This window comes from Heptranchias perlo, chromosome 2 (assembly GCF_035084215.1).
Source record: "Heptranchias perlo isolate sHepPer1 chromosome 2, sHepPer1.hap1, whole genome shotgun sequence".
NCBI lineage: Eukaryota > Metazoa > Chordata > Chondrichthyes > Hexanchiformes > Hexanchidae > Heptranchias > Heptranchias perlo.
In genome coordinates this window covers 82448341-82474834 of record NC_090326.1, presented here as the reverse complement: position 1 = coordinate 82474834, position 26494 = coordinate 82448341, and the positions used below count along the sequence as shown (strand labels likewise).

Sequence of the window (26494 nt, the reverse complement as noted above, 5' to 3'; positions counted from 1 at the left end):
AACATTTTGAAGCCCTTGGAACTCCTCCCACTCAAAAAAGGCTAAGGCTACTTGATAAATTCCACTGGAAATATAGCCGGTGGTAAGTAAATAGCAGAAGATTTGATTGTTTTTGTAGAGGTGATTACAATGGAAATAATGACTTCACATAAAAATGTGTAGAAAATATGGAGGTCATCTCCACCCTGAGTTGAAGGAGGCACATATCATTTTTAATGGAGAGGGGAGAATGGCTGTTGTGTATGTAGAACTTGGTTCAAATAAAATTGAAGAGAAACCACTCCTTTTTTAAGATTACTGTCTCTGTGTTTATTCCTTTAGCAGCACATGTTCTAATTTGTTGATCTCTGTCTATCAGCCGTGAGAATGAAAGCATTACATGGAAGACTAGATTCCCTATGCTAGATATGTGCGCAATTGCATAATATTATCTTAAACACTACAATACCACAAAACTAGGTTTTCAGCTGGCCCACCGGTGAAGATTTTTAAAATAAAAATAAACAAAATGACATACTTCATTTGGAGTTGGAATATGTTTCTTACAATGGTCATGGTGGAAGACATCACAGAATCGTTAGCTGAGTGCTGACAGGAGATATCAAACAATTGTTAGCCGAATGTTGGTGGTGCCTCAGGCACTGCATTAATTCTCAGAAAAGCTGGATGTCTACCCAAATCTATTTCATGCCCTCTGTTCAGCTGGACCTCAAAATTAAATGCAGTGCTGAAAATGGTGGGGGAGTCAGGGTAGCAGCACCCAGAATATCTGTTATTCTGACTCTCATTTCCACTGTGAAGGACAACGTAATGCATTTTGATGCAATGCAAAATAAACACAAATTATCCAAATACATATTATGATTTTGGGCTGCAAACAATGCTGACACACTTCGCACTATCACAATAATAAATGTGGCCTTTTCTCCATGAAATTCGTGACCAGAATTCTCTTGCTTGACTATTATTAACTAGATAGTTGCAAAGTTACACTCCGAAAGGAGCAGTATATTTTAATTGGTATAGTTGGAAGTAGTCAAGAACTTCAATTAACGAGAATTGAAGTAGCACTCCTGCTACCCTGTCAGGGATGTCATTTTGAATTTGGATGGATGGAGGGGTTGTGTGTTTCTGACATCTAACTACTTCCCAATGAACATGCAACCATACTATCCATCCAGATTCAAAGTGATAGCGGCGATAGGCCAATTGTCATAACTGCTGCTCCATTTGATCCAGTAAGCGGCTGACACCAAAAAGGTAGGTTTTTTTATTGGGCCAGAATTTGCTGACAAAATAACTGTGAGGCTCATGACGCTTGCCATTATTTATACACAAATACTACAGCAACTTCAGGCGAGGGGCAGATACGTGGTTAAACTCAAATATCCAAAAGTTGCTGTCCGAGTTGCGCCGCTTTGCCGTTAACTTCGGGAAAACAGCATCTCACTGTCTGCCTCACCACTGAAATGCATTGAATGGCATGAAGTTGCTGTATATGCGATATATAAGTCACACACCATCCCGACTTGGAAATATATCGCTATTCCTTCATTGTCGCTGGATCAAAATCCTACCTAACAGCACTGTGGGAGAACCTTCACCACACGGACTGCAATGGTTCAAGAAGGTGGCTTATCACCATCTTCTCAAGGGCAATTAGGGATGAGCAATAAATGCTGGCCTTGCCAGCGACACCCACATCCCATGAACAAATTTTTAAAAATGCATCGTAGGTATGAACTAAACCCACCACAGAAACTTAAGTCTAGTCCATTTCAAGTCTAAGTACCCTTTTAATGACGAGAAAAGTGTTAATTATTGCCAGTCAACCTCTCTGGCACCGAAAATTAACTATTACAAGTGTGGAGTCCCATTCCTTCAGGCTTTTAATTGTTACTGGAGATTTTCAAAATATGTAGTTTAAATTTAATTTTTTTTACTTTTCCTTTCTTTTTTCTCTCTCTTAATCCAATCATTCTTTCTCTCTCTTTATTTCTCTTTCTGTTCCTGATTTGACATTGAATTCACCCACTCTAATTTACACTTCCTTCTCAGTGCTTGCACTGTTAATTTCACAATCCTTCAATCTGATTGGTTAAGGAGATACTCTGTTACTTGCCCTGTTCACTCAGGCCCCGTTTCCCTCGCTGCGACGTTATCAGCTTGCACTTTCAGCAACTTGCTGTGCAAAAAAATTTAAAACTGAAACGTGCAAGGGCAAGTCTAACTAACAGCAGACACCGTCAGATGTCTTGCTACAGCAAATTATGGCCCATTAAGATTGATGTGAAGCCAAGAGGAGCAAGGTGTGCTACTCTTGGCTCCACAGCACTCCCAAGGGCCACCGGCAGTCCGTGATTGCTCCCTCCCTCCCATTCTCCTCTTCCCCCACTCCCCGGGACTTGCCTTCGGACAGCTGCCAGCAAGGCAAGCAGCCCGACATTCATCCTTTTAAAATGGGCGAGCTGCCTGCGGAGGCACAACAGGCATTGCAGCTCACCCAAATAATGTTACTGAGGCACAAGGCCCAATTTTGGGCCCACCTTGGGCTTCCTGGTTGGGTGCACGGTCCTTGCGCATGACCCATTTCAGGACCGAAAATGGGCCGAAAGGAATTTCCACCCATTTGCCTTTTTATTTCAGATCTCTAGATTTGCAGTTTCTCCTTTTTATTTTATACCCTAAGATTTGCTTTGATTTTGTCTCAGTTCGTGCTCCCTTTCTTTCTGTCTCTATCGCTCTTTCTCCGTCTTTCAAGATCTGTTTCTCAGCTCAAAATGCTATTTCTTCTGTATCTTGGTTATCTCACTTGTTTCTTTTCTTTCTTCTTATTGTTGGTTTCTGTGTGTCGTTTTTGCTTTGCATCTACTTTTCCCCCCCCAAAATGTTTCTTGGTTGGTTGCCTTTCTCAACAGGACCTTGAGAAGACAATGAGATGAAGATAGGTGCAAATCCAGGTTCAGTGACCATACCTGAGAGATTACACCTGTTGGGATTGATCCTTGTTAGATCAGGGAATCCCATAGACTTTGTATTGCTGAAAGGTTTAGAGTAAATGGCCATAATGAACAGCATATGATGAAATGGTTTGTTTTACTTCATGTGGTTTAGCATTTTGGTGGAAAATGCTTTTAAATATTAGAAAAATTATTCCCTATGGGATTCTCCTAATAGCTCAGTAAGTAAATTTATCAAGTGGTGTGGCACTGTGCCATACAGACCTGGAAGGTACCAGGTTCAATCTCTGAGCTGCACTGTGGTGATCTCAGATGGGGTAATAATATTGGTGCTAACTGTTCTCTGTGCCCATTGCCAGGGAGGAGAACATCAGCCAGGGTCCCCACTGCAGGTTGCTATCCAGCAACCCCTGCTAGAAAGTGTGAGTGTGCGTGTGTATATGTATATGTGTGTGCGCGTGTATATGTATGTGTGTGTGTGTGTGTGTATGTGTGCGCGTGTGTATATGTACGTGGCTGCAGAAGAAGAACAGAATCAGCTATGGCCGTGATTCTCCATGACAAAATAGTCTGACAATCCTTAGGCCCACATAGGAGTAATGGCGCTCAAGCTAGAATGCAACTAGCAAGTTTGGAATTGTATCCCAGCATGAGTCAGCACCTTCAGGAGAGCAGGAGAAAACTGGAAGGGGAAACTGATTTAAAAAAAAATTTTAGTTGACAGCTTTAAAGGAATGAATGTGAGACTTCTCACTTAACTAAATGGAGAAAATAAAAGACAGAATACGGCCCCAACCTATCCTCACACATCGAGCATGAATTTGACCCTGAGCCGGGAAGGGGGCAGGGTCAAATTGCGGACAGCAAACTGGGTTTCCCGTCCGCATGAGACATGGGTGGGCACAGGGGCGGTGGTGGGCACAGGGGCACTGGTGGGCATGGGGGCACCAGTGGGAATGGAGGTCACAGGTGGGGGAGTCAGTCATGGGGGGAGGGATCAGGGGTCAGTCACAGGGCAGGGGGTGTCGGGAACGAGGGTCATCGTAGGGGTTCGCGATCATTGGGGGGTCAGGGGTCATCGCGGGGGTTTGCAATCGTTGGGGGTGGGGTTCTGAGATCGGAAGGGGGGCCTGCGATCGTTGGGTGGGGGGATCACTGTAGGTAGGCTTGTTCCCCCTGGGAGAAGCACTCCTGCTCCTCCGGCCCACAAGCTGTGCCGGAAAGGCACTTCCCTGCAGTTTTGGGCCTTCTCACCTCCTCTCACGTGGCGTGAAGGAGAAGGCCCAGGAATCCCGGCCCCCAGGGGTTGAAATTGCAAAATCTGCAAAAATGGAGGCCCGCAGCCTCCTTGAAAGGTTTTAGTGACCAACCCTCTTGTCCCGCCCCGGTAAAAAACGGAAATGGGCGGATTGGAGGCAGGTTGGGGGCGGGTCTGAAATGGTTGTGATTTTGAATGCCCCGCCCCCAGCCCACCCGTTTTTCAATGTTAAAATCGTGCCCATAGTTTACAAATGCACACTTTCCAGCAGGAGTCACTGAATAGCAATCAGGAGTGGGAACAGTGAGTAATTTTTCTTCACCTCCTTGATGCAGGGATCTTGATGCCATTTTTTTGTCCTTTAAGTTAGTTTCACTTTGCAGCACCCCATGTGCTGTGTTCACCATTTATAGCTTTGGGGTAACCTAGAATTATATATTTTTTTGAGTGTGTCTGTATGAGCACCAATGGACAGGGAGTGAGGGATGCTTTGTTTTATCTTTTTATTTGGAGTTGCAAAGTCCTGATTTGCAATGCAGAATAAATATTAGTTCTGCTAGTGGAATTAATGATGAATTTCTGCTTCGACCTATGTGAGATCTTTCAGGTACACTGGTCACAACAGGTAGCCAACCTTTAAAAAATAGAATTAAGTTTGACACAGTGCTGCAGTAAGAAAGAAAGACTTGTATTTATATAGCGCCTTTCACAACCTCAGGATGTCCCAAAGCACTTTACAGACAATAAAGTGCTTTGAAGTGGCGTCACTGCTGTAATATAGGAAATGCGGCAATCAATTTGCATATAGCAAGCCCTCACAAACAGCAATGGGATAATGACCTGATAATCATTTTAGTGAGGAATTGTGTGAGGAATAAATATTGGCTAGGACACTGGGGAGAGCTCCCCTGCTCTTCTTCAAAACAGTGCCATGGGATCTTTTATATCAACCTGAGAGGGCAGAGTTTAATGTCTCATCCAAAAGACAGCACCTTCAATAGTGCAGCACTGCAGTGTCAGCCTAGCTTTTGTGCTTAAGTCTCTGGAGTGGGACTTGAATCCACAACCTTCTGAGTTAGAGACAAGAGTGCTACCACTGAGCCATGGATAACACTGAATGATACTAGCTCAGTTCCTCTCTCCCCTTTTGTGTTGCGGCAAAATGTGATGAATATACATTTTTCGCTGGAATATAATTAAAACACAATGGGGGAAACTTTCATCTTCATTGCTTGGGCGATAAACCGGCGAATCAGATCAGTCGCCCGTTATAGAACCTGCCCGATTGAAATCAAGGGAAGTGAAAATTGGATGGTTTCTGGAACAGGCTGTTGATCCACAACGGCACTTTTACACCTGGGCAGCAAGTTGAAAATCTATCCCAATGTGGCCTGATTGCATGTAAACGGGATGGGGGAAATTTTTGTCTTTACAACCTGTGCATTAAGCATTGCCTGGCTGGAGCACGGAAAGGAAAATCTGGGGGGTGGATCGCACGCCCCTTACAGAACCCGCCAGATATTCCTTCCTTTGAAATTAATGGTAGGAAAAGTCCACAGGTCCTGTAAGGGGCGTGTGATCCTCCCCACAGATTTTCCACTCTGTGCTTTGCCCAGGCGGTAAAGATGAAAATTTACCCTTATATTTTGTAAATGAAGTGATATGTTAAAGAAGATGATACATTGATGTAAATTGAGTCAGTACGTTAGACAAAGCTTATTGCCACCTGAAGTTTAATAGTAATGTGTCATATCAAATGTAGGGTGAACTCATCGAATACCATATTAATAATTTCATAAGGCAACAAATCTCAACTTATGTGAGTCAGTAGTAGTATATTTTAATAAAGAAAATATATTTCAATTTGGAATACTGGAAAAAACATTATTCAAGATAACAAGAGGGAATCAGTTCATGGTGTATAGTTGATTCTTATTCCTTTTACAATATTTAATCCTACAATTTGTTCACCTCTCTGGTAGATGTTAATAATGAAAGCAGTTTTGTGTTTAGGAACATAGGAACAGGAGTAGGCCATTCAGCCCCTCGTGCCTGCTCCGCCATTTGATAAGATCATGGCTGATCTGTGATCTAACTCCATATACCCACCTTTGGCCCATATCCCTTAATACCTTCGGTTGCCAAAAAGCTATCTATCTCAGATTTAAATTTAGCAATTCAGCTAGTATCAATTGCTGTTTGCGGAAGAGAGTTCCAAACTTCTACCACCCTTTGTGTGTAGAAATGTTTTCTAATCTCGCTCCTGAAAGGTCTGGCTCTAATTTTTAGACTGTGCCCCCTACTCCTAAAATCCCCAATCAGCGGAAATAGTTTCTCTCTATCCACCCTATCCGTTCCCCTTAATATCTTATAAACTTCGATCAGATCACCCCTTAACCTTCGAAACTCCAGAGTATACAACCCCAATTTGTGTAATCTCTCCTCGTAACTTAACCCTTGAAGTCCGTGTATCATTCTAGTAAATCTACGCTGCACTCCCTCCAAGGCCAATATGTCCTTCCGAAGGTGCGGTGCCCAGAACTGCTCATAGTACTCCAGGTGCGGTCTAACCAGGGTTTTGTATAGGTTTTGACAAACTACTAGTCAAATTGTTAAAATAAATTGGTCATGTGTCTTCTTTTTATGCTCATCATCCTTCTTTGTGAGATGGTGGGTTACAATTTCACTTCACTTTTCCCACCTCCCCTGATCTCCTAAAGCTATTGACTCCTTGCTGCCAATGTCTCTTTCCAGTACCTCGGCCAAATGGCCATTACTCTTGTAAACCTGGACAGTGAGTGTCAGCAGGCTGGATGACTGCAAAGGAAGCAGAGCAGTGCCTGATCTTGTCCTCATCTGGTGTCCACACACATGTTCCTCTAGCGAGGATTGCTGTATAGTGAAACCCCTGAGTAATTTTCCTCTGTGTGAGCACCCACATCCCTGCCTGACTGAGATCAGTTAGCTCAGCACAGACCAGAGATCGAATCTAGGAACTTCCATGTCTGTATGGCTCAGCTATTCACCGGATAAACCTGATGAACCATTACAAAGCCTTCCTTTTATTACAATTAGAAATATAACACTGTAATCTAAATGTATCTGTTTAGTAACAGCATGAGCTCAAAGAATTGAGAGATCCTTCTCAGAAATGGATAACAACAGGATTCTTACTGATTTAGATCAGTTAACTTTTATTGTTGATCTGATAAACTTGCTGAGTTTTAAATAAAGCAGTATCACTCATGTCAGAAAACAGACTATTGATATTGTACACTATACAAAAGAGACTAGAGGAGAGAACATTCCTCTGTAATCCTGCCTGAAATCAAGCAAGATCATGGTGAAATCGGCAGGAAAATGGGGTGCTGAGGCATAGTGCTACCTCACCACCCTGACCAATAATTCCCTCCCCCGGCTCCTGCTGGGACTGCCGCTGCTCGCTCCTTTCCCACCTGCCACATGCAAATGGTGGCAGGGGAAGCGGGTCCCGGTGGATTTCCCTTCTTTCTGTCCTTGTTACCGCGGCTTCTCGGGTCGCCATGGGGAAGATGGTGGTGGGGCCCTGAAACTGCTCTGTGGTACCCATATGTAGAGAGAGGGCTTTGTAGCTGCCTCTTCTCCTTCCATTCTGTCCCCAGACTTAGCTGCTGAAGGTCTCAGGCACGGCTGAGCGCTTCAGTGCGAGCCTTCCTTCCAATCTTCGGGACCTTTCTGCCCTTTTTAAGATCCCTCACCGCCTCTGCTGCTGCTGCAGTGCCATCCCTGCTGCAGCACTTCCAGGATTCTTCACCTTTGCACCGACAGGCTCCCTCTTGATGGTGGGAATCGTGGGTAATGAGCTCCTACCCAGGACTCTGTGGCAGAGCTAGGGTGGATACGGAGAGCCAGGTGGACATCCCACCTTGCTGGAACTCCACACCAAAGAGGACAATCTCCTCAAGACACTAAAAAGAACAAAGAATAAAATAGCAGTAGCAAAGAAAACCGAAGGTAGACATTTGTGATTGAGGTGCTATTTTGTTGGCAAGGCTTGAATATGACTATTAGGATTGGATGCAGGTATGTCCTCCTGTTGTTCTCAAACTAGATCCTGCTTACTATATTTTTTTACTTTCTAATGTACTCGGCACGTTGTTTGTGGTGAGATTTTGTGGCTTGTGAATTTTCGGGTTTGTGTGTTTTTGGGGTGGACAATTATTGGTTAGGTGATTAGCTCGGGAAAGCAGTCCCTGTTGTTTTTTCCCTCAGTTGAAACAATGGAACAAGCAGTGTGCAGGCAAAACTCATCTACCTGGAGTGACAGGCGCTTTTCCTTCCCTTTCATCATTCTCCTTGTTATATGTTATGAATGTCATTTTGATACTGTTTGCCCAAACCTCATGTTCTCATGTTTTCACAGCCTCAGAGCCAAATTTGAAGGTGCGTTCCAGGTTAAAACAGAAAGTGGCAGAGAGGAGGAGTAGTCCATTATTACGCAGAAAAGATGGCACCATTATCAGCACCTTCAAGAAGAGAACACTTGAGAGAACAGGTAGTTGGGAAAAACATAATGCTCTTCATAAAAGCTGACATTTTTCTGTATGAGTATCCTTAATGCATTTGAGATCTTGGCTGTACCTCAGTTGAGCACAATAATACAAATACTATAAAGCTATTCCTTTCATCGAATCAATGGTTTTCTAGCTATAGGAATGAATTGGACACAGGTGATGGAAAATGTAAGTTAGGACACTGAATAAAAAACATAATTTTTAGCAAGAGAAAAAGGCTATTTTACTCAAAATGGCTGTCACTTTTTGATTGATCTCATCCCTGCAAACCCACTTTGACACCACATCCCTCAAACCATCCTCTCTCCAGAAGTATATCTAATGATCTCTTGAACCCATTTGTACAATTGTCTTAAATGGCCATCTCTGGTAACTTATTTCACATGTCTATTATTCATCATATAAAACAGTTCTGCCTCACTTTCTTTCTTATTTCTTACTTTCTTGTTTTAACTAATGTCCCCTAGTGTTTGAGCCCTTGGCTACAGTGAACAAGTTTGCATGTATCAATTTTGTTAATCTCCTTCAAGATTTTGAAAACTTCAGTTAGGATATCTCAAATCCTCTTTTTTTCCAGACAGTCGAAATTCAATTTCCTTCACTTTTCCTCATAACATAAGTCATAACTGGTATGGTTTAAGATTCATTGCAGGGCGTATTCCAGATCTTGACTAAGCTGTCAAGGGGAGGTGCAAAGCAGAGACTTGGCCCTTCCTCATTTGATGAGAGGGATAACCAATGAGGACAGTGAGCCTCCTCAATACCATTTGGAGTAGGACACTTCTTAGTCAGTTTGTCATACCTGTTATGGTGGGACGGAAAAGTTGTTGCTGGGGTTTAGCTGCACCACTGAGGCACTGCGACAGTTGGGAAGGCAACAGGACAATAATGGGCATATCTTAGAGAACAGTGGGCATCTGAAAAGGAGTGCTAAGGGTGCAATTCAATGAAGGGCTCAAATGGTACAAACTGTGATGATGGCTAGTTTATGAACTTTATGCTTGTAGCCTTCACTTTCTACCTATTTGCTGTTTTAAATAAATCCAGACAAGTAGAATTTTTGTTTTGAATCGTATCGTTTTGTTCTTGTTAATTTTGTTAGCAATGAGTTTGAATCAGTTTGAAACGGGATTTCAGATATTACTGCTGATTATGATTAAGAAGCTGCAGTTTCAAGATATTTATATGAAAAGCAGTCAAGGTCTATCTAAAAGATGTAGCATATAATTTTTGCTGATAAGTCATGGAGAATGGAGAAAAATATTATTACAGGAGAACTGGAATGGGAGCTGTGTTCAAATGTCGCTCATTGATATTATTGTTGTTGTTTCGTGTCATGTTGTGTAACTGTTGGTGTTGAAGTTTTACTAAGATTAACCAGTATTTTGTCAAGTGGAGGAGGGTTTGTTATGAAACTTTCTTCTGATTCAGTGTTGCATTTTATTTTACATATTGAAGGTGCTTCCTGTGCAACAACCAGTTCCAAACAGGGGAACAAAGCTTTCATTTGTCTGTAATTGCATTACCACATCTAATGATAAAGTTAACATGAAAAAAAGAAAGAACTTGCATTTATATAGCACCATTAACAACCTCCGGATATCCTAAATCACTTCACAGCCAATTAAGTCCGTTTGAAGTGTTATAATATAGGGAACAACCTTGGCTGACACTCCAGTGCAGTACTGAAGGAGTGCCGCACTATTGGAGATGCTGTCTTTCAGATGAGACATTAAACCTGCCCTCTCAGGTGGATGTAAAAGATCCCATGGCACTATTTCAAAGAAGAGCATGAGAGTCCTGGCCAGTATTTATCCCTCAACCAACATCACTAAAAAAACAGATTATCTGATCATTATCATATTGGTGTTTGTGGGACCTTGCTATGCACAAATTGGCTGCCATGGTTCCTACATTACAACAGTGATTACACTTCAAAAGTGCTTAATTGGCTGTAAAGCATTTTGGGATGTCCTGAGGTAATGAAAGCAGCTATATAAATGCAAGTCTTTCTTTCTTTCAAAGTTTGCTTCAAAAATATTGGAGAGGGAGTAGGTAAGGGAACAAAGTTCTTAAATTAGAAAAAAGCTTAAAGTTTGGAGCTTTAGGTTTCTTAAAAGAATATCTAAGGGCTAGAATATCCAGGGAATGATATTCCTAGGTTGCGGTAGAACAGAAAAGGGGACCTTTGCAGAAGATGTGGTCTAGGAATTTAGTGTAGAACCCGGATCTGCCAAGTTTCCACCCTGTTTACACAATGGTCCAACTTCAGATGATGTTGGGTTAGCGATACTTCTGTCTGGTCCCTTCACTTCCACAGCTTTGGGAGTGTATAGGGGCATTCTAGGGCTACTCCAGGAATTCCAGCCAGTACATTGTGATTAGGCCCAGTGGAAGCCATGCCTGCTGGGAGCAGGGTTGGGTTCCTTAATGGGCCTTAAAGAAGCTCCAAACATTAGAGGGAAGTAAAAGGGGATGGATAATCTTAAAGTGCCAAAATGTTGATCCCCTTTGGGGAGAATTGCCTCTTTAGTCAGTTAAAGGTCTCAAGCTCACTCAATCAGAGCCACATCCTGCACTCTGATTTTCTTCTAGTTCCTCAGGGCAGGAGTCTACCTAATGGTGGCAGAACAGAGGCCCTGGAATTTCGGTCCTCTAGGTTTATTAATATTTATCAGTGAGTCTCATATCCCAAAACAAAGAAGATGATGTATTTCACTATCAGAGCCATATTTCTCTCTTTTCTTTATTTTCAAAAATTAACAAATCAAGATGGCGGGTGTGCAGGATTTTGCAGCAGAAGTTTCCATGCAATCCAACTTCAGTAGTGGGAACAAAAGAAAAATGACTGATCATGATCCACCTGCAATACTAATGCTCCTTTCAAATTTCCCAAGCAGCTAAGCTATCACTTAACTGGTATGAATGGCAAATATTTAATTCATCCATTTTAACATGCTCAAAGCTTGGCTAAAGTGGCACAGCAAAACATATAGGAAATGGAAATTCTTGTAGATAGCATGTTGAACTTTTTGGACTGTAGGAGGAAGGACAGGCATCCACAAACTTGCCCTAGCCGCAAAAGCATGGAAGCATGTTTCTTGGTGGGTCAATTTAGGGCCATCCACTATAATAGCCAGGGAGGAGGCCCAGAAAAAGTTTCATGAATTGAAAGCAAGCATCGTGATAAGGCGAGAGTGTTACTGTGTCTTAATGTGCAGGTGAAGGCCATTTACCAGGCAGGCAGACAGGCAGGCAAAAGGGGAGTGGCGAAGCAGCAGCAGCAGCATGCAGCAGAGAAAACAAACAAACAAACAAACACAGGGGGAGCTAGGACCTTTCAGCAAAACACTAAGCAGCGCAGGCAGGCAGTATAGGGTAACGAGGTGAGGAGGGACGCCCGTGGGGGTGTAATACATGCCCAAAGGGGGGGTATTGTGGGCGTTGGCCCATATGGAGAGCATTTTTTGGGGTGTGATTTTCACTTTGAGTCATTGGCGTAATTTGTGGGAGGCAGGCAAGGGACATGAAGGACAAATATGGGAGATGCTTTTAGGTATGTCCAGTGGTAAATGTCCTTCACCTGCACATTAAGACACAATAATACTCTGGCCTTATCAAGATGCTTGCTTTCAATTCATGAAACATTTTCTGGACCTTCTCGATTATAGAGGATGGCCCTAAATTGACCCACCAAGAAACATACTTCCATGCTTTTGCGGCTAGGGCAAATTTGTGGATGCCTGTCCTTCCTCCTACAGGCCAAAATGCCCATTTTCAAAGTTCACCTTTTCCAAGCTAAGGTAAGGCAGTATTGTGCAGCATGTACTATACTTTTAAAATTATTGAGACATAATGTAAGTTCCTCTAACCTATCCAAGCTTCTGACTCTACGGGTGTGATTTTAGGTCAGAGTCAGGAACCCAGCGGTGTGCAGATATTCTTTTGGTGAACCCGGAAGTCAAGTGACCCCCGCCCGATCTTCCCCAATGCCCACCCAATGTCATCCAAGTCCCCTCACGTCCTTACCCCCTCCCTGATTTCTTCCACTGCCCATGAGCTCTCTCTCCCTCCCTCCCTCCCTCCTCTCCGATTCGCAGCTCCTTTCCCTCCCAAAAGGCAGCCAGCCTGTTAATCTGGCTGCCTGGTGCTTGTTGGGCCTGGATGAAGCACTCCCGCGGCTCTGGGCCCACAAGCAGTGCAATAAAGGCGCTCACCTCATTGATCCGGCCCTTCTCGCCTGCTTTCACCTGACATGAATCAGAGGCGATGGGAAACCCGAACAAGTAAGGTTAAGTTTGTTTTACATTTCTAATACATAAAAAATTAAGTGCCTCAACTATCACAATGAGATTGTGATATTGCCCCTTTAAGTATCAGCCCGCCGGCATTAAGTGGGGACAGGACTTCCGAGTTTCTGTTGCCACGCGCATTCTAACGTGCCTGGGTTAAACCCAGAAGTGGGCGTGTTGGAGCCAGGATGCGGTCCTGCTGAAAATTTCAACTATTTTAACTATCCACCCAATCCCAGCCCACCCGTTCTTGGGGGTTAAAATTACTCCTTGCATGTTTGTTCAGTGAAGCTACAGGTTCATGAATGTGTATTGTTTTACCTAATCTCTTCTCAGGTATTGGAGTTGTTCAGAATTTTCATCAACCATTGTTGTACCACGTAGCCCATATTACCAATGACCCAGCCTCTATCTTTTCTTTTCCTTCAAAGAGCTGCATGACATTTGATTGCTTGTTTGGTAGATCCACTGCCTGTTCTATGAATTGTGAATCTACTATACCCTTTGTACTTCCTATTACCCTTGCCTTGAGGTTCGACTACAATATGACCACCAATGGCTTCTGGACTTATATTGGGGGGATTATAATCCTGATCTACAATTCATTTCTATCAATGCTCTGTTAAAACTGAAATTTTTTATTATTCGTTCATGGGATGTGGGCGTCTCCGGCAAGGCCAGCACTTATTACCCATCTATAATTGCCCTTGAAAGGTGGTGGTGAGCCGCCTTCTTGAACCGCTGCAGTCCAGGTGGTGAAGGTTCTCCCACAGTGCTGTTAGGTAGGGAGTTCCAGGATTTTGACCCAGCGACGATGAAGGAACGGCGATATATTTCAAAGTCAGGATGGTGTGTGACTTGGAGGGGAACGTGCATGTGGTGTTGTTCCCATGTGCCTGCTGCCCTTGTCCTTCTAGGTGGTACGGATTGCGGGTTTGGGAGGTGCTATCAAAGAAGCCTTGGCGAGTTGCTGCAGTGCATCCTGTAGATGGTACAAGCTGCAGCCACTGTGCGCCAGTGGTGAAGAGAGTGAAACTTTAGGGTGGTGGATGGGGTGTCAATCAAGCGGGCTGCTTTGTCCTGGATGGTGTCGAGCTTCTTGAGTGTTGTTGGAGCTGCACTCATCCAGGCAAGTGGAGAGTATTCCATCACACTCCTGACTGATGCCTTGTAGATGGTGGAAAGGCTTTGGGGAATCAGGAGGTGAGTCACTCGCTGCAGAATACCCAGCCTCTGACCTGCTCTTGTAGCCACCGTATTTATGTGGCTGGTCCAGTTAATTTTCTGGTCAATGGTGACCCCCAGGATGTTGATGGTGGGGGATTCGGCGATGGTAATGCCGTTGAATGTCAAGGGGAGGTGGTTAGACTCTCTCTTGTTGGAGATGGTCATTGCCTGGCACTTGTCTGGCACGAATGTTACTTGCCACTTATCAGCTCAAGCCTGGATGTTGTCCAGGTCTTGCTGCATGCGGGCACGGACTGCTTCATTATCTGAGGGGTTGTGAATGGAAATGAACTGTTCAATCATTAGCGAACATCCCCATTTCTGACCTTATGATGGAGGGAAGTTCATTGATGAAGCAGTTGAAGATGGTTGGGCCTAGGACACTGCCCTGAGGAACTCCTGCAGCAATGTCCTGGGGCTGAGATGATTGGCCCCCAACAAACATTACCATCTTCCTTTGTGCTAGGTATGACACCAGCCACTGGAGAGTTTTCCCCCTAATTCCTATTGACTTCAATTTTACTAGGGCTCCTTGGTACCACACTCGGTCAAATGCTGTCTTGATGTCAAGGGCAGTCACTCTCACCTCATCTCTGGAATTCAGCTCTTTTGTCCATGTTTGGACCAAGGCTGTTATGAGGTCTGGAGCCGAGTTGTCCTGGCGGATCCCAAACTGAGCAATGGTGAGCAGGCTATTGGTGAGTAAGTGCCGTTTGATAGCACTGTTGATGACACCTTCCATCACTTTACTGATGATTGAGAGTAGACTGATGGGGCGGTAATTGGTCGGATTGGATTTGTCCTGCTTTTTGTGGACAGGACATATGTGGGCAATTTTCCACATTGACGGGTAGATGCCAGTGTTGTAGCTGTACTGGAACAGTTTGGCTAGAGGCGCGGCTAGTTCTGGAGCACAAGTCTTCAGTACTACAGCCGGGATGTTGTCAGGGCCCATAGCCTTTGTTGTATCCAGTGCACTCAGCCGTTTCTTGATATCGTGTGGAGTGCGTCGAATGTCATGGTGGGGATATCGGGAGGAGGCCGAGATGGATCAGCCACTTGGCGCTTCTGGCTGAAGATGGTTGCAAACACTTCAGCCTTGTCTTTTGCACTCACTTGCTGGACTCTGCCATCATTAAGGATGATGTGGAGATGCCGGTGATGGACTGGGGTTGACAATTGTAAACAATTTTACAACACCAAGTTATAGTCCAGCAATTTTATTTTAAATTCACAAGCTTTCGGAGGCTTCCCCCTTCGTCAGGTGAACGATGTGAAATGAAATCCTCGAAATGAAATCGCATTTATAATTCACAGAACAATGCTTGGTGAGTACAGACAGTTTTTTCAACTGCCCGTTGCCAAGGCAATCAGTGTGCAGACAGACAGGTGTTACCTGCCAGGTCTCACAGAATATACAAATCACCAAAAAAAAAACAACAAACAAAAAAAAAACAGAGATAGAGAGGTAGAAACATAGCAAAGTCAGCAACTGACCCGTTATATTAAAAACAGATAACATTTGTTCGCTGGTGGGGTAACGTGTAGCGTGACAGGAACCCAAGATCCCGGTTGAGGCCGTCCTCATGGGTGCGGAACTTGGCTATCAATTTCTGCTCGACGATTTTGCGTTGTCGTGTGTCTCGAAGGCCGCCTTGGAGAACGCTTACCCGAAGGTCGGTGGATGAATGTCCATGACTGCTGAAGTGTTCCCCGACTGGGAGGGAACCCTCCTGTTTGGCGATTGTTGCGCGGTGTCCGTTCATCCGTTGTCGCAGCGTCTGCATGGTCTCGCCAATGTACCATGCTCTGGGGCATTCTTTCCTGCAACGTATGAGGTAGACAACGTTGGCCGAGTCACAGGAGTATGAACCATGCACCTGGTGGGTGGTGTCCTCTCGTGTGATGGTGGTATCTGTGTCGATGATCTGGCATGTCTTGCAGAGGTTACCGTGGCAGGGTTGTGTGGTGTCGTGGACGCTGTTCTCTTGAAAGCTAGGTAATTTGCTGCGAACGATGGTCTGTTTGAGGTTGGGTGGCTGTTTAAAGGCGAGTAGTGGAGGTGTGGGGATGGCCATAGCGAGGTGTTTGTCCTCATTGATGACATGTTGAAGGCTGCGGAGAACATGGCGTAGTTTCTCCGCTCCGGGGAAGTACTGGACGACAAAGGGTACTCTGTTGGTTGCGTCCCGTGTTAGTCTCCTGAGGAGGTCTATGCGATTTTTTGCTGTGGCCCGTTGGAACTGTCGATCGATGAGTCGAGCGTCATATCCCGTTCTTACTAGGGCGTCTTTCAGCGTCTGTAGGTGTCCATCGCGTTCCTCCTCGTCTGAGCAGACCCTGTGTATTCGCAGGGCCTGTCCATAGGGGATGGCCTCTTTGACGTGGTTAGGGTGGAAGCTGGAAAAGTGGAGCATCGTGAGGTTGTCCGTGGGCTTGCGGTAGAGTGAGGTGCTGAGGTGCCCGTCTTTGATGGAGATTCGTGTGTCCAAGAAAGAAACTGATTCTGAGGAGTAGTCCATGGTGAGCTTGATGGTGGGATGGAACTTGTTGATGTTATCGTGTAGTCTCTTTAGTGATTCCTTGCCGTGGGTCCATAGAAAGAAAATGTCGTCGATGTATCTGGTGTATAGTGTTGGTTGGAGGTCTTGTGCAGTGAAGAAGTCCTGCTCGAACTTGTGCATGAAAATGTTGGCGTATTGGGGTGCGAATTTGGTCCCCATGGCTGTTCCGTGTGTTTGGGTAAAGAACTGGTTATTGAAGGTGAAGACATTGTGATCCAGGATGAAACGGATGAGTTGTAGGATGGCGTCTGGAGATTGGCTGTTGTTGGTGTTGAGTATTGATGCTGTCGCAGCGATGCCGTCATCGTGGGGGATACTGGTGTAGAGTGCCGAGACGTCCATCGTGGTGAGAAGTGTTCCTGGTTCAACTGGTCCGTGGGTACTGAGTTTTTGTAGGAAGTCTGTAGTGTCGCGACAGAAGCTGGGGGTTCCCTGTACGATGGGTTTCAGGATGCCCTCGATGTATCCAGAGAGGTTCTCACACAGGGTTCCGTTGCCTGATACGATAGGACGTCCGGGTGTGTTGGCTTTGTGTATCTTTGGGAGGCAGTAGAAGTCTCCCACGCGGGGAGTACGTGGGATGAGAGTGCGTAGGATGTTTTGAAGGTCTGGATCGAAGGTCTTGATCAGTTTGTTGAGCTGGTGGGTGTGTTCTTTGGTCGGGTCTGCGGGTAACCGTCTGTAGTGTTCCTGGTTGTCCAGTTGTCGGTATGCTTCTTTGCAATAGTCCGTTCTGTTCTGTATGACAATGGCTCCTCCTTTGTCCGCTGGTTTGATGACGATGTTGCGGTTGGTCTTGAGAGCGTTGATGGCGTTGCGTTGTGCTCGGGTGACATTCTGGACTATCTTCTGAGTGCGGCTGATGAATCTGGCATTGACGCATTTCCTGATAGCTTGAGCATACATGTCAAGCTGAGGGCAGCGACCCTCCGGAGGAGTCCAGTTTGATTCTTTCCTCTTCGGTTGCTGTACCGCGGATCCCTCTGTCTGCTGTTCCGGATCGTCGATTGTCTCATTGGGTTCGCTGCTGAAATCTTGGGGTTTGTGGTAGAATTCCCGGAGCCTCATTCTCCTGATGAATTCCTCTGTGTCCGCCGCGAGACTAGTGGGGTCCATTTTGGTAGTGGGGCAGAAATTGAGCCCTCGGCTGAGAACTTCGATTTCGTCTGGTTGAAGGGTGTGGTCGGACAAATTGACAATAGACTTCCCTGTGGTTGCAACCGTGGTACCAGGGGAAGCTTGGTCGATGCTGGTGGTGATGCCGAGTTTCTCAAGCTTCCTGCTCTTGGTTTTCATGTAGGCAGCGTAGTTCCGTTGCCTCGTCTGTTTGGCGGTATAACGTAGCTGGTACCACGGTTGCAACCACAGGGAAGTCTATTGTCAATTCATCCGACCACACCCTTCAACCAGACGAAATCGAAGTTCTCAGCCGAGGGCTCAATTTCTGCCCCACTACCAAAATGGACCCCACTAGTCTCGCGGCGGACACAGAGGAATTCATCAGGAGAATGAGGCTCCGGGAATTCTACCACAAACCCCAAGATTTCAGCAGCGAACCCAATGAGACAATCGACGATCCGGAACAGCAGACAGAGGGATCCGCGGTACAGCAACCGAAGAGGAAAGAGTCAAACTGGACTCCTCCGGAGGGTCGCTGCCCTCAGCTTGACATGTATGCTCAAGCTATCAGGAAATGCGTCAATGCCAGATTCATCAGCCGCACTCAGAAGATAGTCCAGAATGTCACCCGAGCACAACGCAACGCCATCAACGCTCTCAAGACCAACCGCAACATCGTCATCAAACCAGCGGACAAAGGAGGAGCCATTGTCATACAGAACAGAACGGACTATTGCAAAGAAGCATACCGACAACTGGACAACCAGGAACACTACAGACGGTTACCCGCAGACCCGACCAAAGAACACACCCACCAGCTCAACAAACTGATCAAGACCTTCGATCCAGACCTTCAAAACATCCTACGCACTCTCATCCCACGTACTCCCCGCGTGGGAGACTTCTACTGCCTCCCAAAGATACACAAAGCCAACACACCCGGATGTCCTATCGTATCAGGCAACGGAACCCTGTGTGAGAACCTCTCTGGATACATCGAGGGCATCCTGAAACCCATCGTACAGGGAACCCCCAGCTTCTGTCGCGACACTACAGACTTCCTACAAAAACTCAGTACCCACGGACCAGTTGAACCAGGAACACTTCTCACCACGATGGACGTCTCGGCACTCTACACCAGTATCCCCCACGATGACGGCATCGCTGCGACAGCATCAATACTCAACACCAACAACAGCCAATCTCCAGACGCCATCCTACAACTCATCCGTTTCATCCTGGATCACAATGTCTTCACCTTCAATAACCAGTTCTTTACCCAAACACACGGAACAGCCATGGGGACCAAATTCGCACCCCAATACGCCAACATTTTCATGCACAAGTTCGAGCAGGACTTCTTCACTGCACAAGACCTCCAACCAACACTATACACCAGATACATCGACGACATTTTCTTTCTATGGACCCACGGCAAGGAATCACTAAAGAGACTACACGATAACATCAACAAGTTCCATCCCACCATCAAGCTCACCATGGACTACTCCTCAGAATCAGTTTCTTTCTTGGACACACGAATCTCCATCAAAGACGGGCACCTCAGCACCTCACTCTACCGCAAGCCCACGGACAACCTCACGATGCTCCACTTTTCCAGCTTCCACCCTAACTACGTCAAAGAGGCCATCCCCTATGGACAGGCCCTGCGAATACACAGGGTCTGCTCAGACGAGGAGGAACGCGATGGACACCTACAGACGCTGAAAGACGCCCTAGTAAGAACGGGATATGACGCTCGACTCATCGATCGACAGTTCCAACGGGCCACAGCAAAAAATCGCATAGACCTCCTCAGGAGACTAACACGGGACGCAACCAACAGAGTACCCTTTGTCGTCCAGTACTTCCCCGGAGCGGAGAAACTACGCCATGTTCTCCGCAGCCTTCAACATGTCATCAATGAGGACAAACACCTCGCTATGGCCATCCCCACACCTCCACTACTCGCCTTTAAACAGCCACCCAACCTCAAACAGACCATCGTTCGCAGCAAATTACCTAGCTTTCAAGAGAACAGCGTCCACGACACCACACAACCCTGCCACGGTAACCTCTGCAAGACATGCCAGATCATCGACACAGATACCACCATCACACGAGAGGACACCACCCACCAGGTGCATGGTTCATACTCCTGTGACTCGGCCAACGTTGTCTACCTCATACGTTGCAGGAAAGGATGCCCCAGAGCATGGTACATTGGCGAGACCATGCAGACGCTGCGACAACGGATGAACGGACACCGCGCAACAATCGCCAAACAGGAGGGTTCCCTCCCAGTCGGGGAACACTTCAGCAGTCATGGACATTCATCCACCGACCTTCGGGTAAGCGTTCTCCAAGGCGGCCTTCGAGACACACGACAACGCAAAATCGTCGAGCAGAAATTGATAGCCAAGTTCCGCACCCATGAGGACGGCCTCAACCGGGATCTTGGGTTCATGTCACGCTACACGTTACCCCACCAGCGAACAAATGTTATCTGTTTTTAATATAACGGGTCAGTTGCTGTCTTTTCTATGTTTCTACCTCTCTATCTCTGTTTTTTTTTTGTTTGTTGTTTTTTTTTTGGTGATTTGTATATTCTGTGAGACCTGGCAGGTAACACCTGTCTGTCTGCACACTGATTGCCTTGGCAACGGGCAGTTGAAAAAACTGTCTGTACTCACCAAGCATTGTTCTGTGAATTATAAATGCGATTTCATTTCGAGGATTTCATTTCACATCGTTCACCTGACGAAGGGGGAAGCCTCCGAAAGCTTGTGAATTTAAAATAAAATTGCTGGACTATAACTTGGTGTTGTAAAATTGTTTACAATCATTAAGGATGGGGATGTTCACAGAGCCTCCTCCTCCCATTAGTTGTTTAATTGTCCACCACCATTCACGACTGGATGTGGCAGGATTGCAGAGCTTTGATCTGATCCGTTGGCTGTGGAATCGCTTAGCTCTGTCTATAGCATGATGCTTCTGCTGATTAGCATGCATGTAGTCCTGAGTTGTAGCTTCACCAGGTTGGCACCTCATTTTTAGGTACACCTGGTTCTGCTCCTGGCATGCTCTTCTGCACTCCTCATTGAACCAGAGTTGATTCCCTGGCTTGTTGGTAATGGTAGAGTGAGGAATATACCAGGCCATGAGGTTACAGATTGTGCTGGAATACAATTCTGCTGCTGATGGTGGCCCACAGTGCCTCATGGATGCCCAGTTTTGAGCTGCTCGATCTGTTCTGAATCTATGCCATTTTGCACGGTGGTAGTGCCACACAACACGTTGGATGGTGTCCTCAGTGTGAAGACGGGACTTTGTCTCCGCAAGGACTGTGTGGTGGTTACTCCTACCAATGCTGTCATGGACAAATGCATTTGCGACAGGTAGATTGTAGAGGACGAGGTCAAGTAGGTTTTTCCCTCGTGTTGGTTCACTCACCACCTGGTGCTTGGCCCAGTCTGGCAGCGATGTCCTTCAAGACTTGGCCAGCAGTGGTGCTACTGAGGATCTCTTGGTGATGGACATTGAAGTCCTCCACCCAGAGTACATTCTGTGCCCTTGCTACCCTCAGTGCTTTCTCCAAGTGCTGCTCAACATGGAGGAGGACTGATTCATCAGCAGAAGGTTTCCTTGCCCATGTTTGACCTGATGCCATGAGATTTCATGGGGTCCGGAGTCAATGTTGAGAACTCCCAGGGCCACCCCCTCCTGACTGTATACCACTGTACCGCCACCTCTGATGGGTCTGTCCTGCCAGTGGGACAGAACATACCCAGGGATGGTGATGGAAGAGTCTAGGACGTTGCCTGAAACGTATGATTCTGTGAGTCTGGCTATGTCAGGCTGTTGCTTGACAGTTCTCCCAATATTTGGCACAAGTCCCCAGATGTTAGTGAGGAGGACTTGGCAGGGTCAACTGGGCTTGGTTTGCCTTGTCCGGTGCCTAGTGGTCTCTCTGGTTTTTTTTCTTATTATGACTTTTTGTAGCGAGATTGTATAACTGAACTTGCTAGGCCATTTCAGAGGCCAATTAGAGAATCAACCACATTGCTGTGGGTCTGGAGTCACATATCGGCCAGACTGGGTAAGGACGGCAGGTTTCCCTAAAGGGCATTAGTGAACCAGATGGGTTTTTATGACAATCCAGTAGTTTTGTGGTCACCATTACTGATACTAGTCTTTTTTAATTCCAGATTTAATTAAATTAATTAATTGAATTTAAATTCCCCGGCTGCCGTGGTGAGGTTTGAATTCATGACTCCGGGTTATTAGTCCAGGGCTCTGGATTACTGGTCCAGTAACATAACCACTATGCTACCGTACCCGTAGTTTGGTTTTCCCTTTGTACACACGGGTATGATAGCATAGTGGTTATGTTACTGGACTAATGATCGGGAGATATGAGTTCTAAATCCTGCTATGGCAGCTGGGGAATTTAAATTCTGTTAATTAATAAAATCTGGAATAAAAAGCTAGTGTTAGTCATAGGCAACCATGAAGCTGCCAAGTTGATGTAAAAACCCATCTGATTCACTAATGTCCTTTCGGTGAAGGAAACCTGCCGTCCTTACCCAGTCTGGCCTATATGTGACTCCAGACCCACAGCAATGTGGTTGATTCTGAAATGGCCTAGCAAGCCACTCAGTTGTCAAGAAGGCGGCTCACCACCACCTTCTCAAGAGCAATTAGGAATGGGCAATAAATGCTGGCCTTGCCACTGATGCCCACATCCCAAGAATGAATAAGAAAAAACTAACTCACTAGTCTGATTGGGAGTACTGATCTCAATTTTCCTACTTCGACACATAAGTTTCTCTTGATTTTCCTTTACCAGTTTTCAGGTATGTTTTAGGTATGAATCACGATTTTGAGCAGCGGTAATAACAAAACAAAAGTCAGTTATCGCTTTCTACCACTAATCCTCCACTGTTTACTTGTGCCTTTTTCCAATTAAACTCTACACACAAAGGAAAATATGCTCTTTAATTTGTTTAGACAGTACACATCAGTCAATGGACACCCTATTAATGGAAAGCTTAATTAAAACTAATAGTCACTCAGATTAATTCTCTGCACATTCTGGTGGAAGTTGGATGGCAGAAACAGGGAAGATATTGAGGGAAGTCAGTGTTTAGACCAGGGAAGATCAGATGCTGTTCCTGAATGTTGTGTTAAGATTAGTTGGAACAATGTAGAAGATGAAAGACAGAAAGCTCAGTTAGTTCCCTAATTTTCTTGCCTGTTTCATCCATCCACCTTCTATTTCATTCTCCTCTACTTTAGACCCTAACTTTGTCTTTTCCTTGCCCCTTTCACTGCCTTACTTAGCTTGTGCATGTCCCTTTTGTTCTTTAAAATATTTTCCATTGCTGATTAAGATGACCTTTGTATATCATTCAGTGATCTTTCCAGCTTCCTTTTTTTAAAAATCTATTAAGCCTATTAACTGCCTCGTTATTACAGAATTCACAACATCTGTTGTTCTTCCCCTCCACCTTTGTTCAATGCAGTCTCAGAGAATTAAGGTGCAGATTGGCAAGAAGCTAGTCTTAGGAACTCCCAATGTCCATTGGGATGCTGCTGAAGATTACTATCTTTATATGTACTTAAGATCTGTAAGGGGTCACAAACTTGTGGCCGTTTTATTTACATCAGGAATAGGTCAAATATAATCACCATCTGCTCCTGATTTTCTTCATTAAGTCATAAAATGGTTAAAACTAACTCAAAGTAGATTTCAACATCATCTGAGTACAAACATTAGCCGTTATTGTGTACACACCACAAAATCAAATGAAGGTGGATGTATTGCTGTGGGAGGTCTTAAAAAGATTAGTGCTAAGGCCTCAGTTGTAATAACGTGGCAATCTTAATCTTCCTGACAAGATTTGGGACTATCTGTGTGCATGAGGGAACTAACTATTGAAGAACTTCAAGAGTCTTCCTGAGCATTTGAGCTGTTTATGTTGTTTCCCCAGGGTTTTTGCCTCTTTCATCAAAGTTACAGTGGGAGATCAGGAGGACCCTGCAGAAATTTTACCCCCAGGTGAGGGGACCCATAATGAGGGAGGCAATATTAGATTAGCTCCGAACTAATGAGGAGAAAATACTAAACTAGATTGTAGTACGAGGATATTTGGGATCTAGTGGTCATAAGGTTCTTAATTTTGAGATTGAAATGAGGACGGAAGAGATAATATAAACTATTAAGAAAATGGATTGCAGGAGAGCAGACTCTGAAGGGATGAAATGCTGAATGTAAGGCATAAAATGAAAAGAATTATTTGAAGGGGAGAATGTGGAGGGAAAATGGATATTCTATAAGGAAATATTTACATTTGCAGAGACAGTTTATCCTAGAATCCAGTTGACTAAACAGGAAAGTAAAACCAAAGTAGATGAAGAGGGAAGTCATGGAAGGCATTAAGGAGAAAGAAATGGTGTATAAACTTTTGAAATGTACAGGGAAGGAACAGGGTAGGGAGAATTGTACAATTAAGCAAAAGAAGGCCAAGAAACTGATGAGGGACACCAAGAGATAAGAATATAGTGAAAAATATAAAGGCCAATGACTAAGTATTCTTTATATCAAGAGCAAGAGAAAGTTAAAGAAGGGTTCTAGACTATTTACTAATGTAGTTGGAAGCTGATGTCTGAGGGTAGGAAAATGGCAAAATTACTAAACTTTTTACCACTGAAAAACGAGATGCCTGAGTTGATTGAGGAGTTTAGGAAGGGAGCAAGCTGCAAACTCTTAGTATCACAAGGGAAGCCGCATAGAAGAAAATTTGAGGCAGCTGAAGGTAAATATAGGCCAGACCAGGTCAGAACAACAGATTCCCTTCCTTAATGGACCAGTTGGGTTTTTACAACAATCCGACAGCTTCATGCTCACTTTTACCAATAGCAGCTTTTAATTTCCAGATTTTTTTTTAAACTGAATTTAAATTCTCAGACTGCCATGGTGGAATTTGAATTTACATTCTCAGGATTATTATTCCAGGACTCTAGATTACTCGTCCAGTATCATAACCACTACACTACCATAACTGGTTTGCCTGAACCCCTAAGTTAATTGAAGTTAAAGCAAAATTCCAGAGTATTATTCCAACATTTCAATCTACATTATCCAATCCCAAGTGAATACACTACACAGGTGATATTTTGATGGTCCCACAGCCCAGGAATTATGTTCCACAAAGTATTTGTTCATCTGTGTCTACACTTCTCATCATAACTACCAACCAAATTCTTCAACAGAGATTCATTCAGCTCTTTAAGGAGTTAATTGTCTGCAGTGGACAGAGTCCTATGGTGCTGAATGGAATGGATTTACACCCTCATCAGTTGGAATCAATACAGAAACCTTTTCCAGTATATTTGAAAGGTTGAATAAAAGGATTGTTTTCCATTAAGAGACTGGTATATAAACAAACAGCAAGAATAAAAACATATGTATAATATATAATGATATATATATATACACATGTATATAGCGTTTTTAACAAAGCCCAACGTCTCAAGGCACGTCATAGTTGAAGGTTGAACTTGAGCAGGAGTAAGAGCCTAGGGGAGGTGGTCAAAGCTGCTGTCGAAAAGGTAGGTTTTAAGGATTCCTATGAAGGTGGGAGAGATGCAGCAACATGAATGGGTTAGAGATGGTGTTCCAGTGTAGAGGAAAGATAGTTCAAGGCTCTTCCCACTGGTGATAAAGTGGAGGGAGGGGAATGTGCGGTAGAAATCAATTTTTTTCCTTATGCCTCTGTGAAGCACCTTGGGACATTTTTCTATGTTCAAGGCACTATGTAGATACAAGTTATTGTTATTAATATTGTTTAGACCAAGAGTGGAAGAGTGGAAGATATGGGCAGTGACATGGGCTGGAGGAGTTTCAAAGATAGAGAGGCAAGTCTGTTGAGGGATTTGAGAATGAGGATTTTCAAATCGACGCATTGAGCGACTGGTAGCCAATAGAGATTGTTACGGTTTATTTTTATTAGTTCATGGGATGTGGGCATCGCTGGCGAGGCCAGCATTTATTGCCCATCCCGAATTGCCCTTGAGAAGGTGGTGGTGAGTCGCCTTCTTGATCCGCTGCAGTCCGTGTGGTGAAGGTTCTCCCACAGTGCTGTTAGGTAGGGAGTTCCAGGATTTTGACCCAGCGACGATATATTTCCAAGTCGGGATGGTATGTGACTTGGAGGGGAACGTGCAGGTGGTGTTGTTCCCATGTGCCTGCTGCCCTTGTCCTTCTAGGTGGTAGAAGTCGCAGGTTTGGAAGGTGCTGTCGAAGAAGCCTTGGCGAGTTGCTGCAGTGCATCCTGTGGATGATACACACTGCAGCCACTGTGCACCGGTGGTGAAGGGAGTGAATGTTTAGGGTGGTGGATGGGGTGACAATCAAGCGGGCTGCTTTGTCCTGGATGGTGTTGAGTTTCTTCAGTGTTGTTTGAGCTGCATTCATCCAGGCAAGTGGAGAGTATTCCATCGCACTCCTGACTTGTGC

At 44.9% G+C, this 26494-nt stretch overlaps 1 protein-coding gene across 8 annotated transcripts in view; it reads left to right on the top strand.

Annotated features, from left to right (window-relative positions):
• Positions 1 to 26494, top strand: part of LOC137340905 (histone deacetylase 9-like) — a 641963-nt gene that overhangs the window by 377001 nt on the left and 238468 nt on the right. For 7 of the 8 annotated variants that reach the window (XM_068003726.1, XM_068003718.1, XM_068003710.1 and 4 more), the window contains one exon: positions 8621 to 8752. The exons of the other annotated variant lie outside the window; for it this stretch is intronic. In XM_068003726.1, coding sequence (XP_067859827.1) covers positions 8621 to 8752 — 132 coding nt within the window. The remainder of the gene's footprint in view (positions 1 to 8620; positions 8753 to 26494) is intronic. 8 annotated transcript variants of the gene reach the window in all.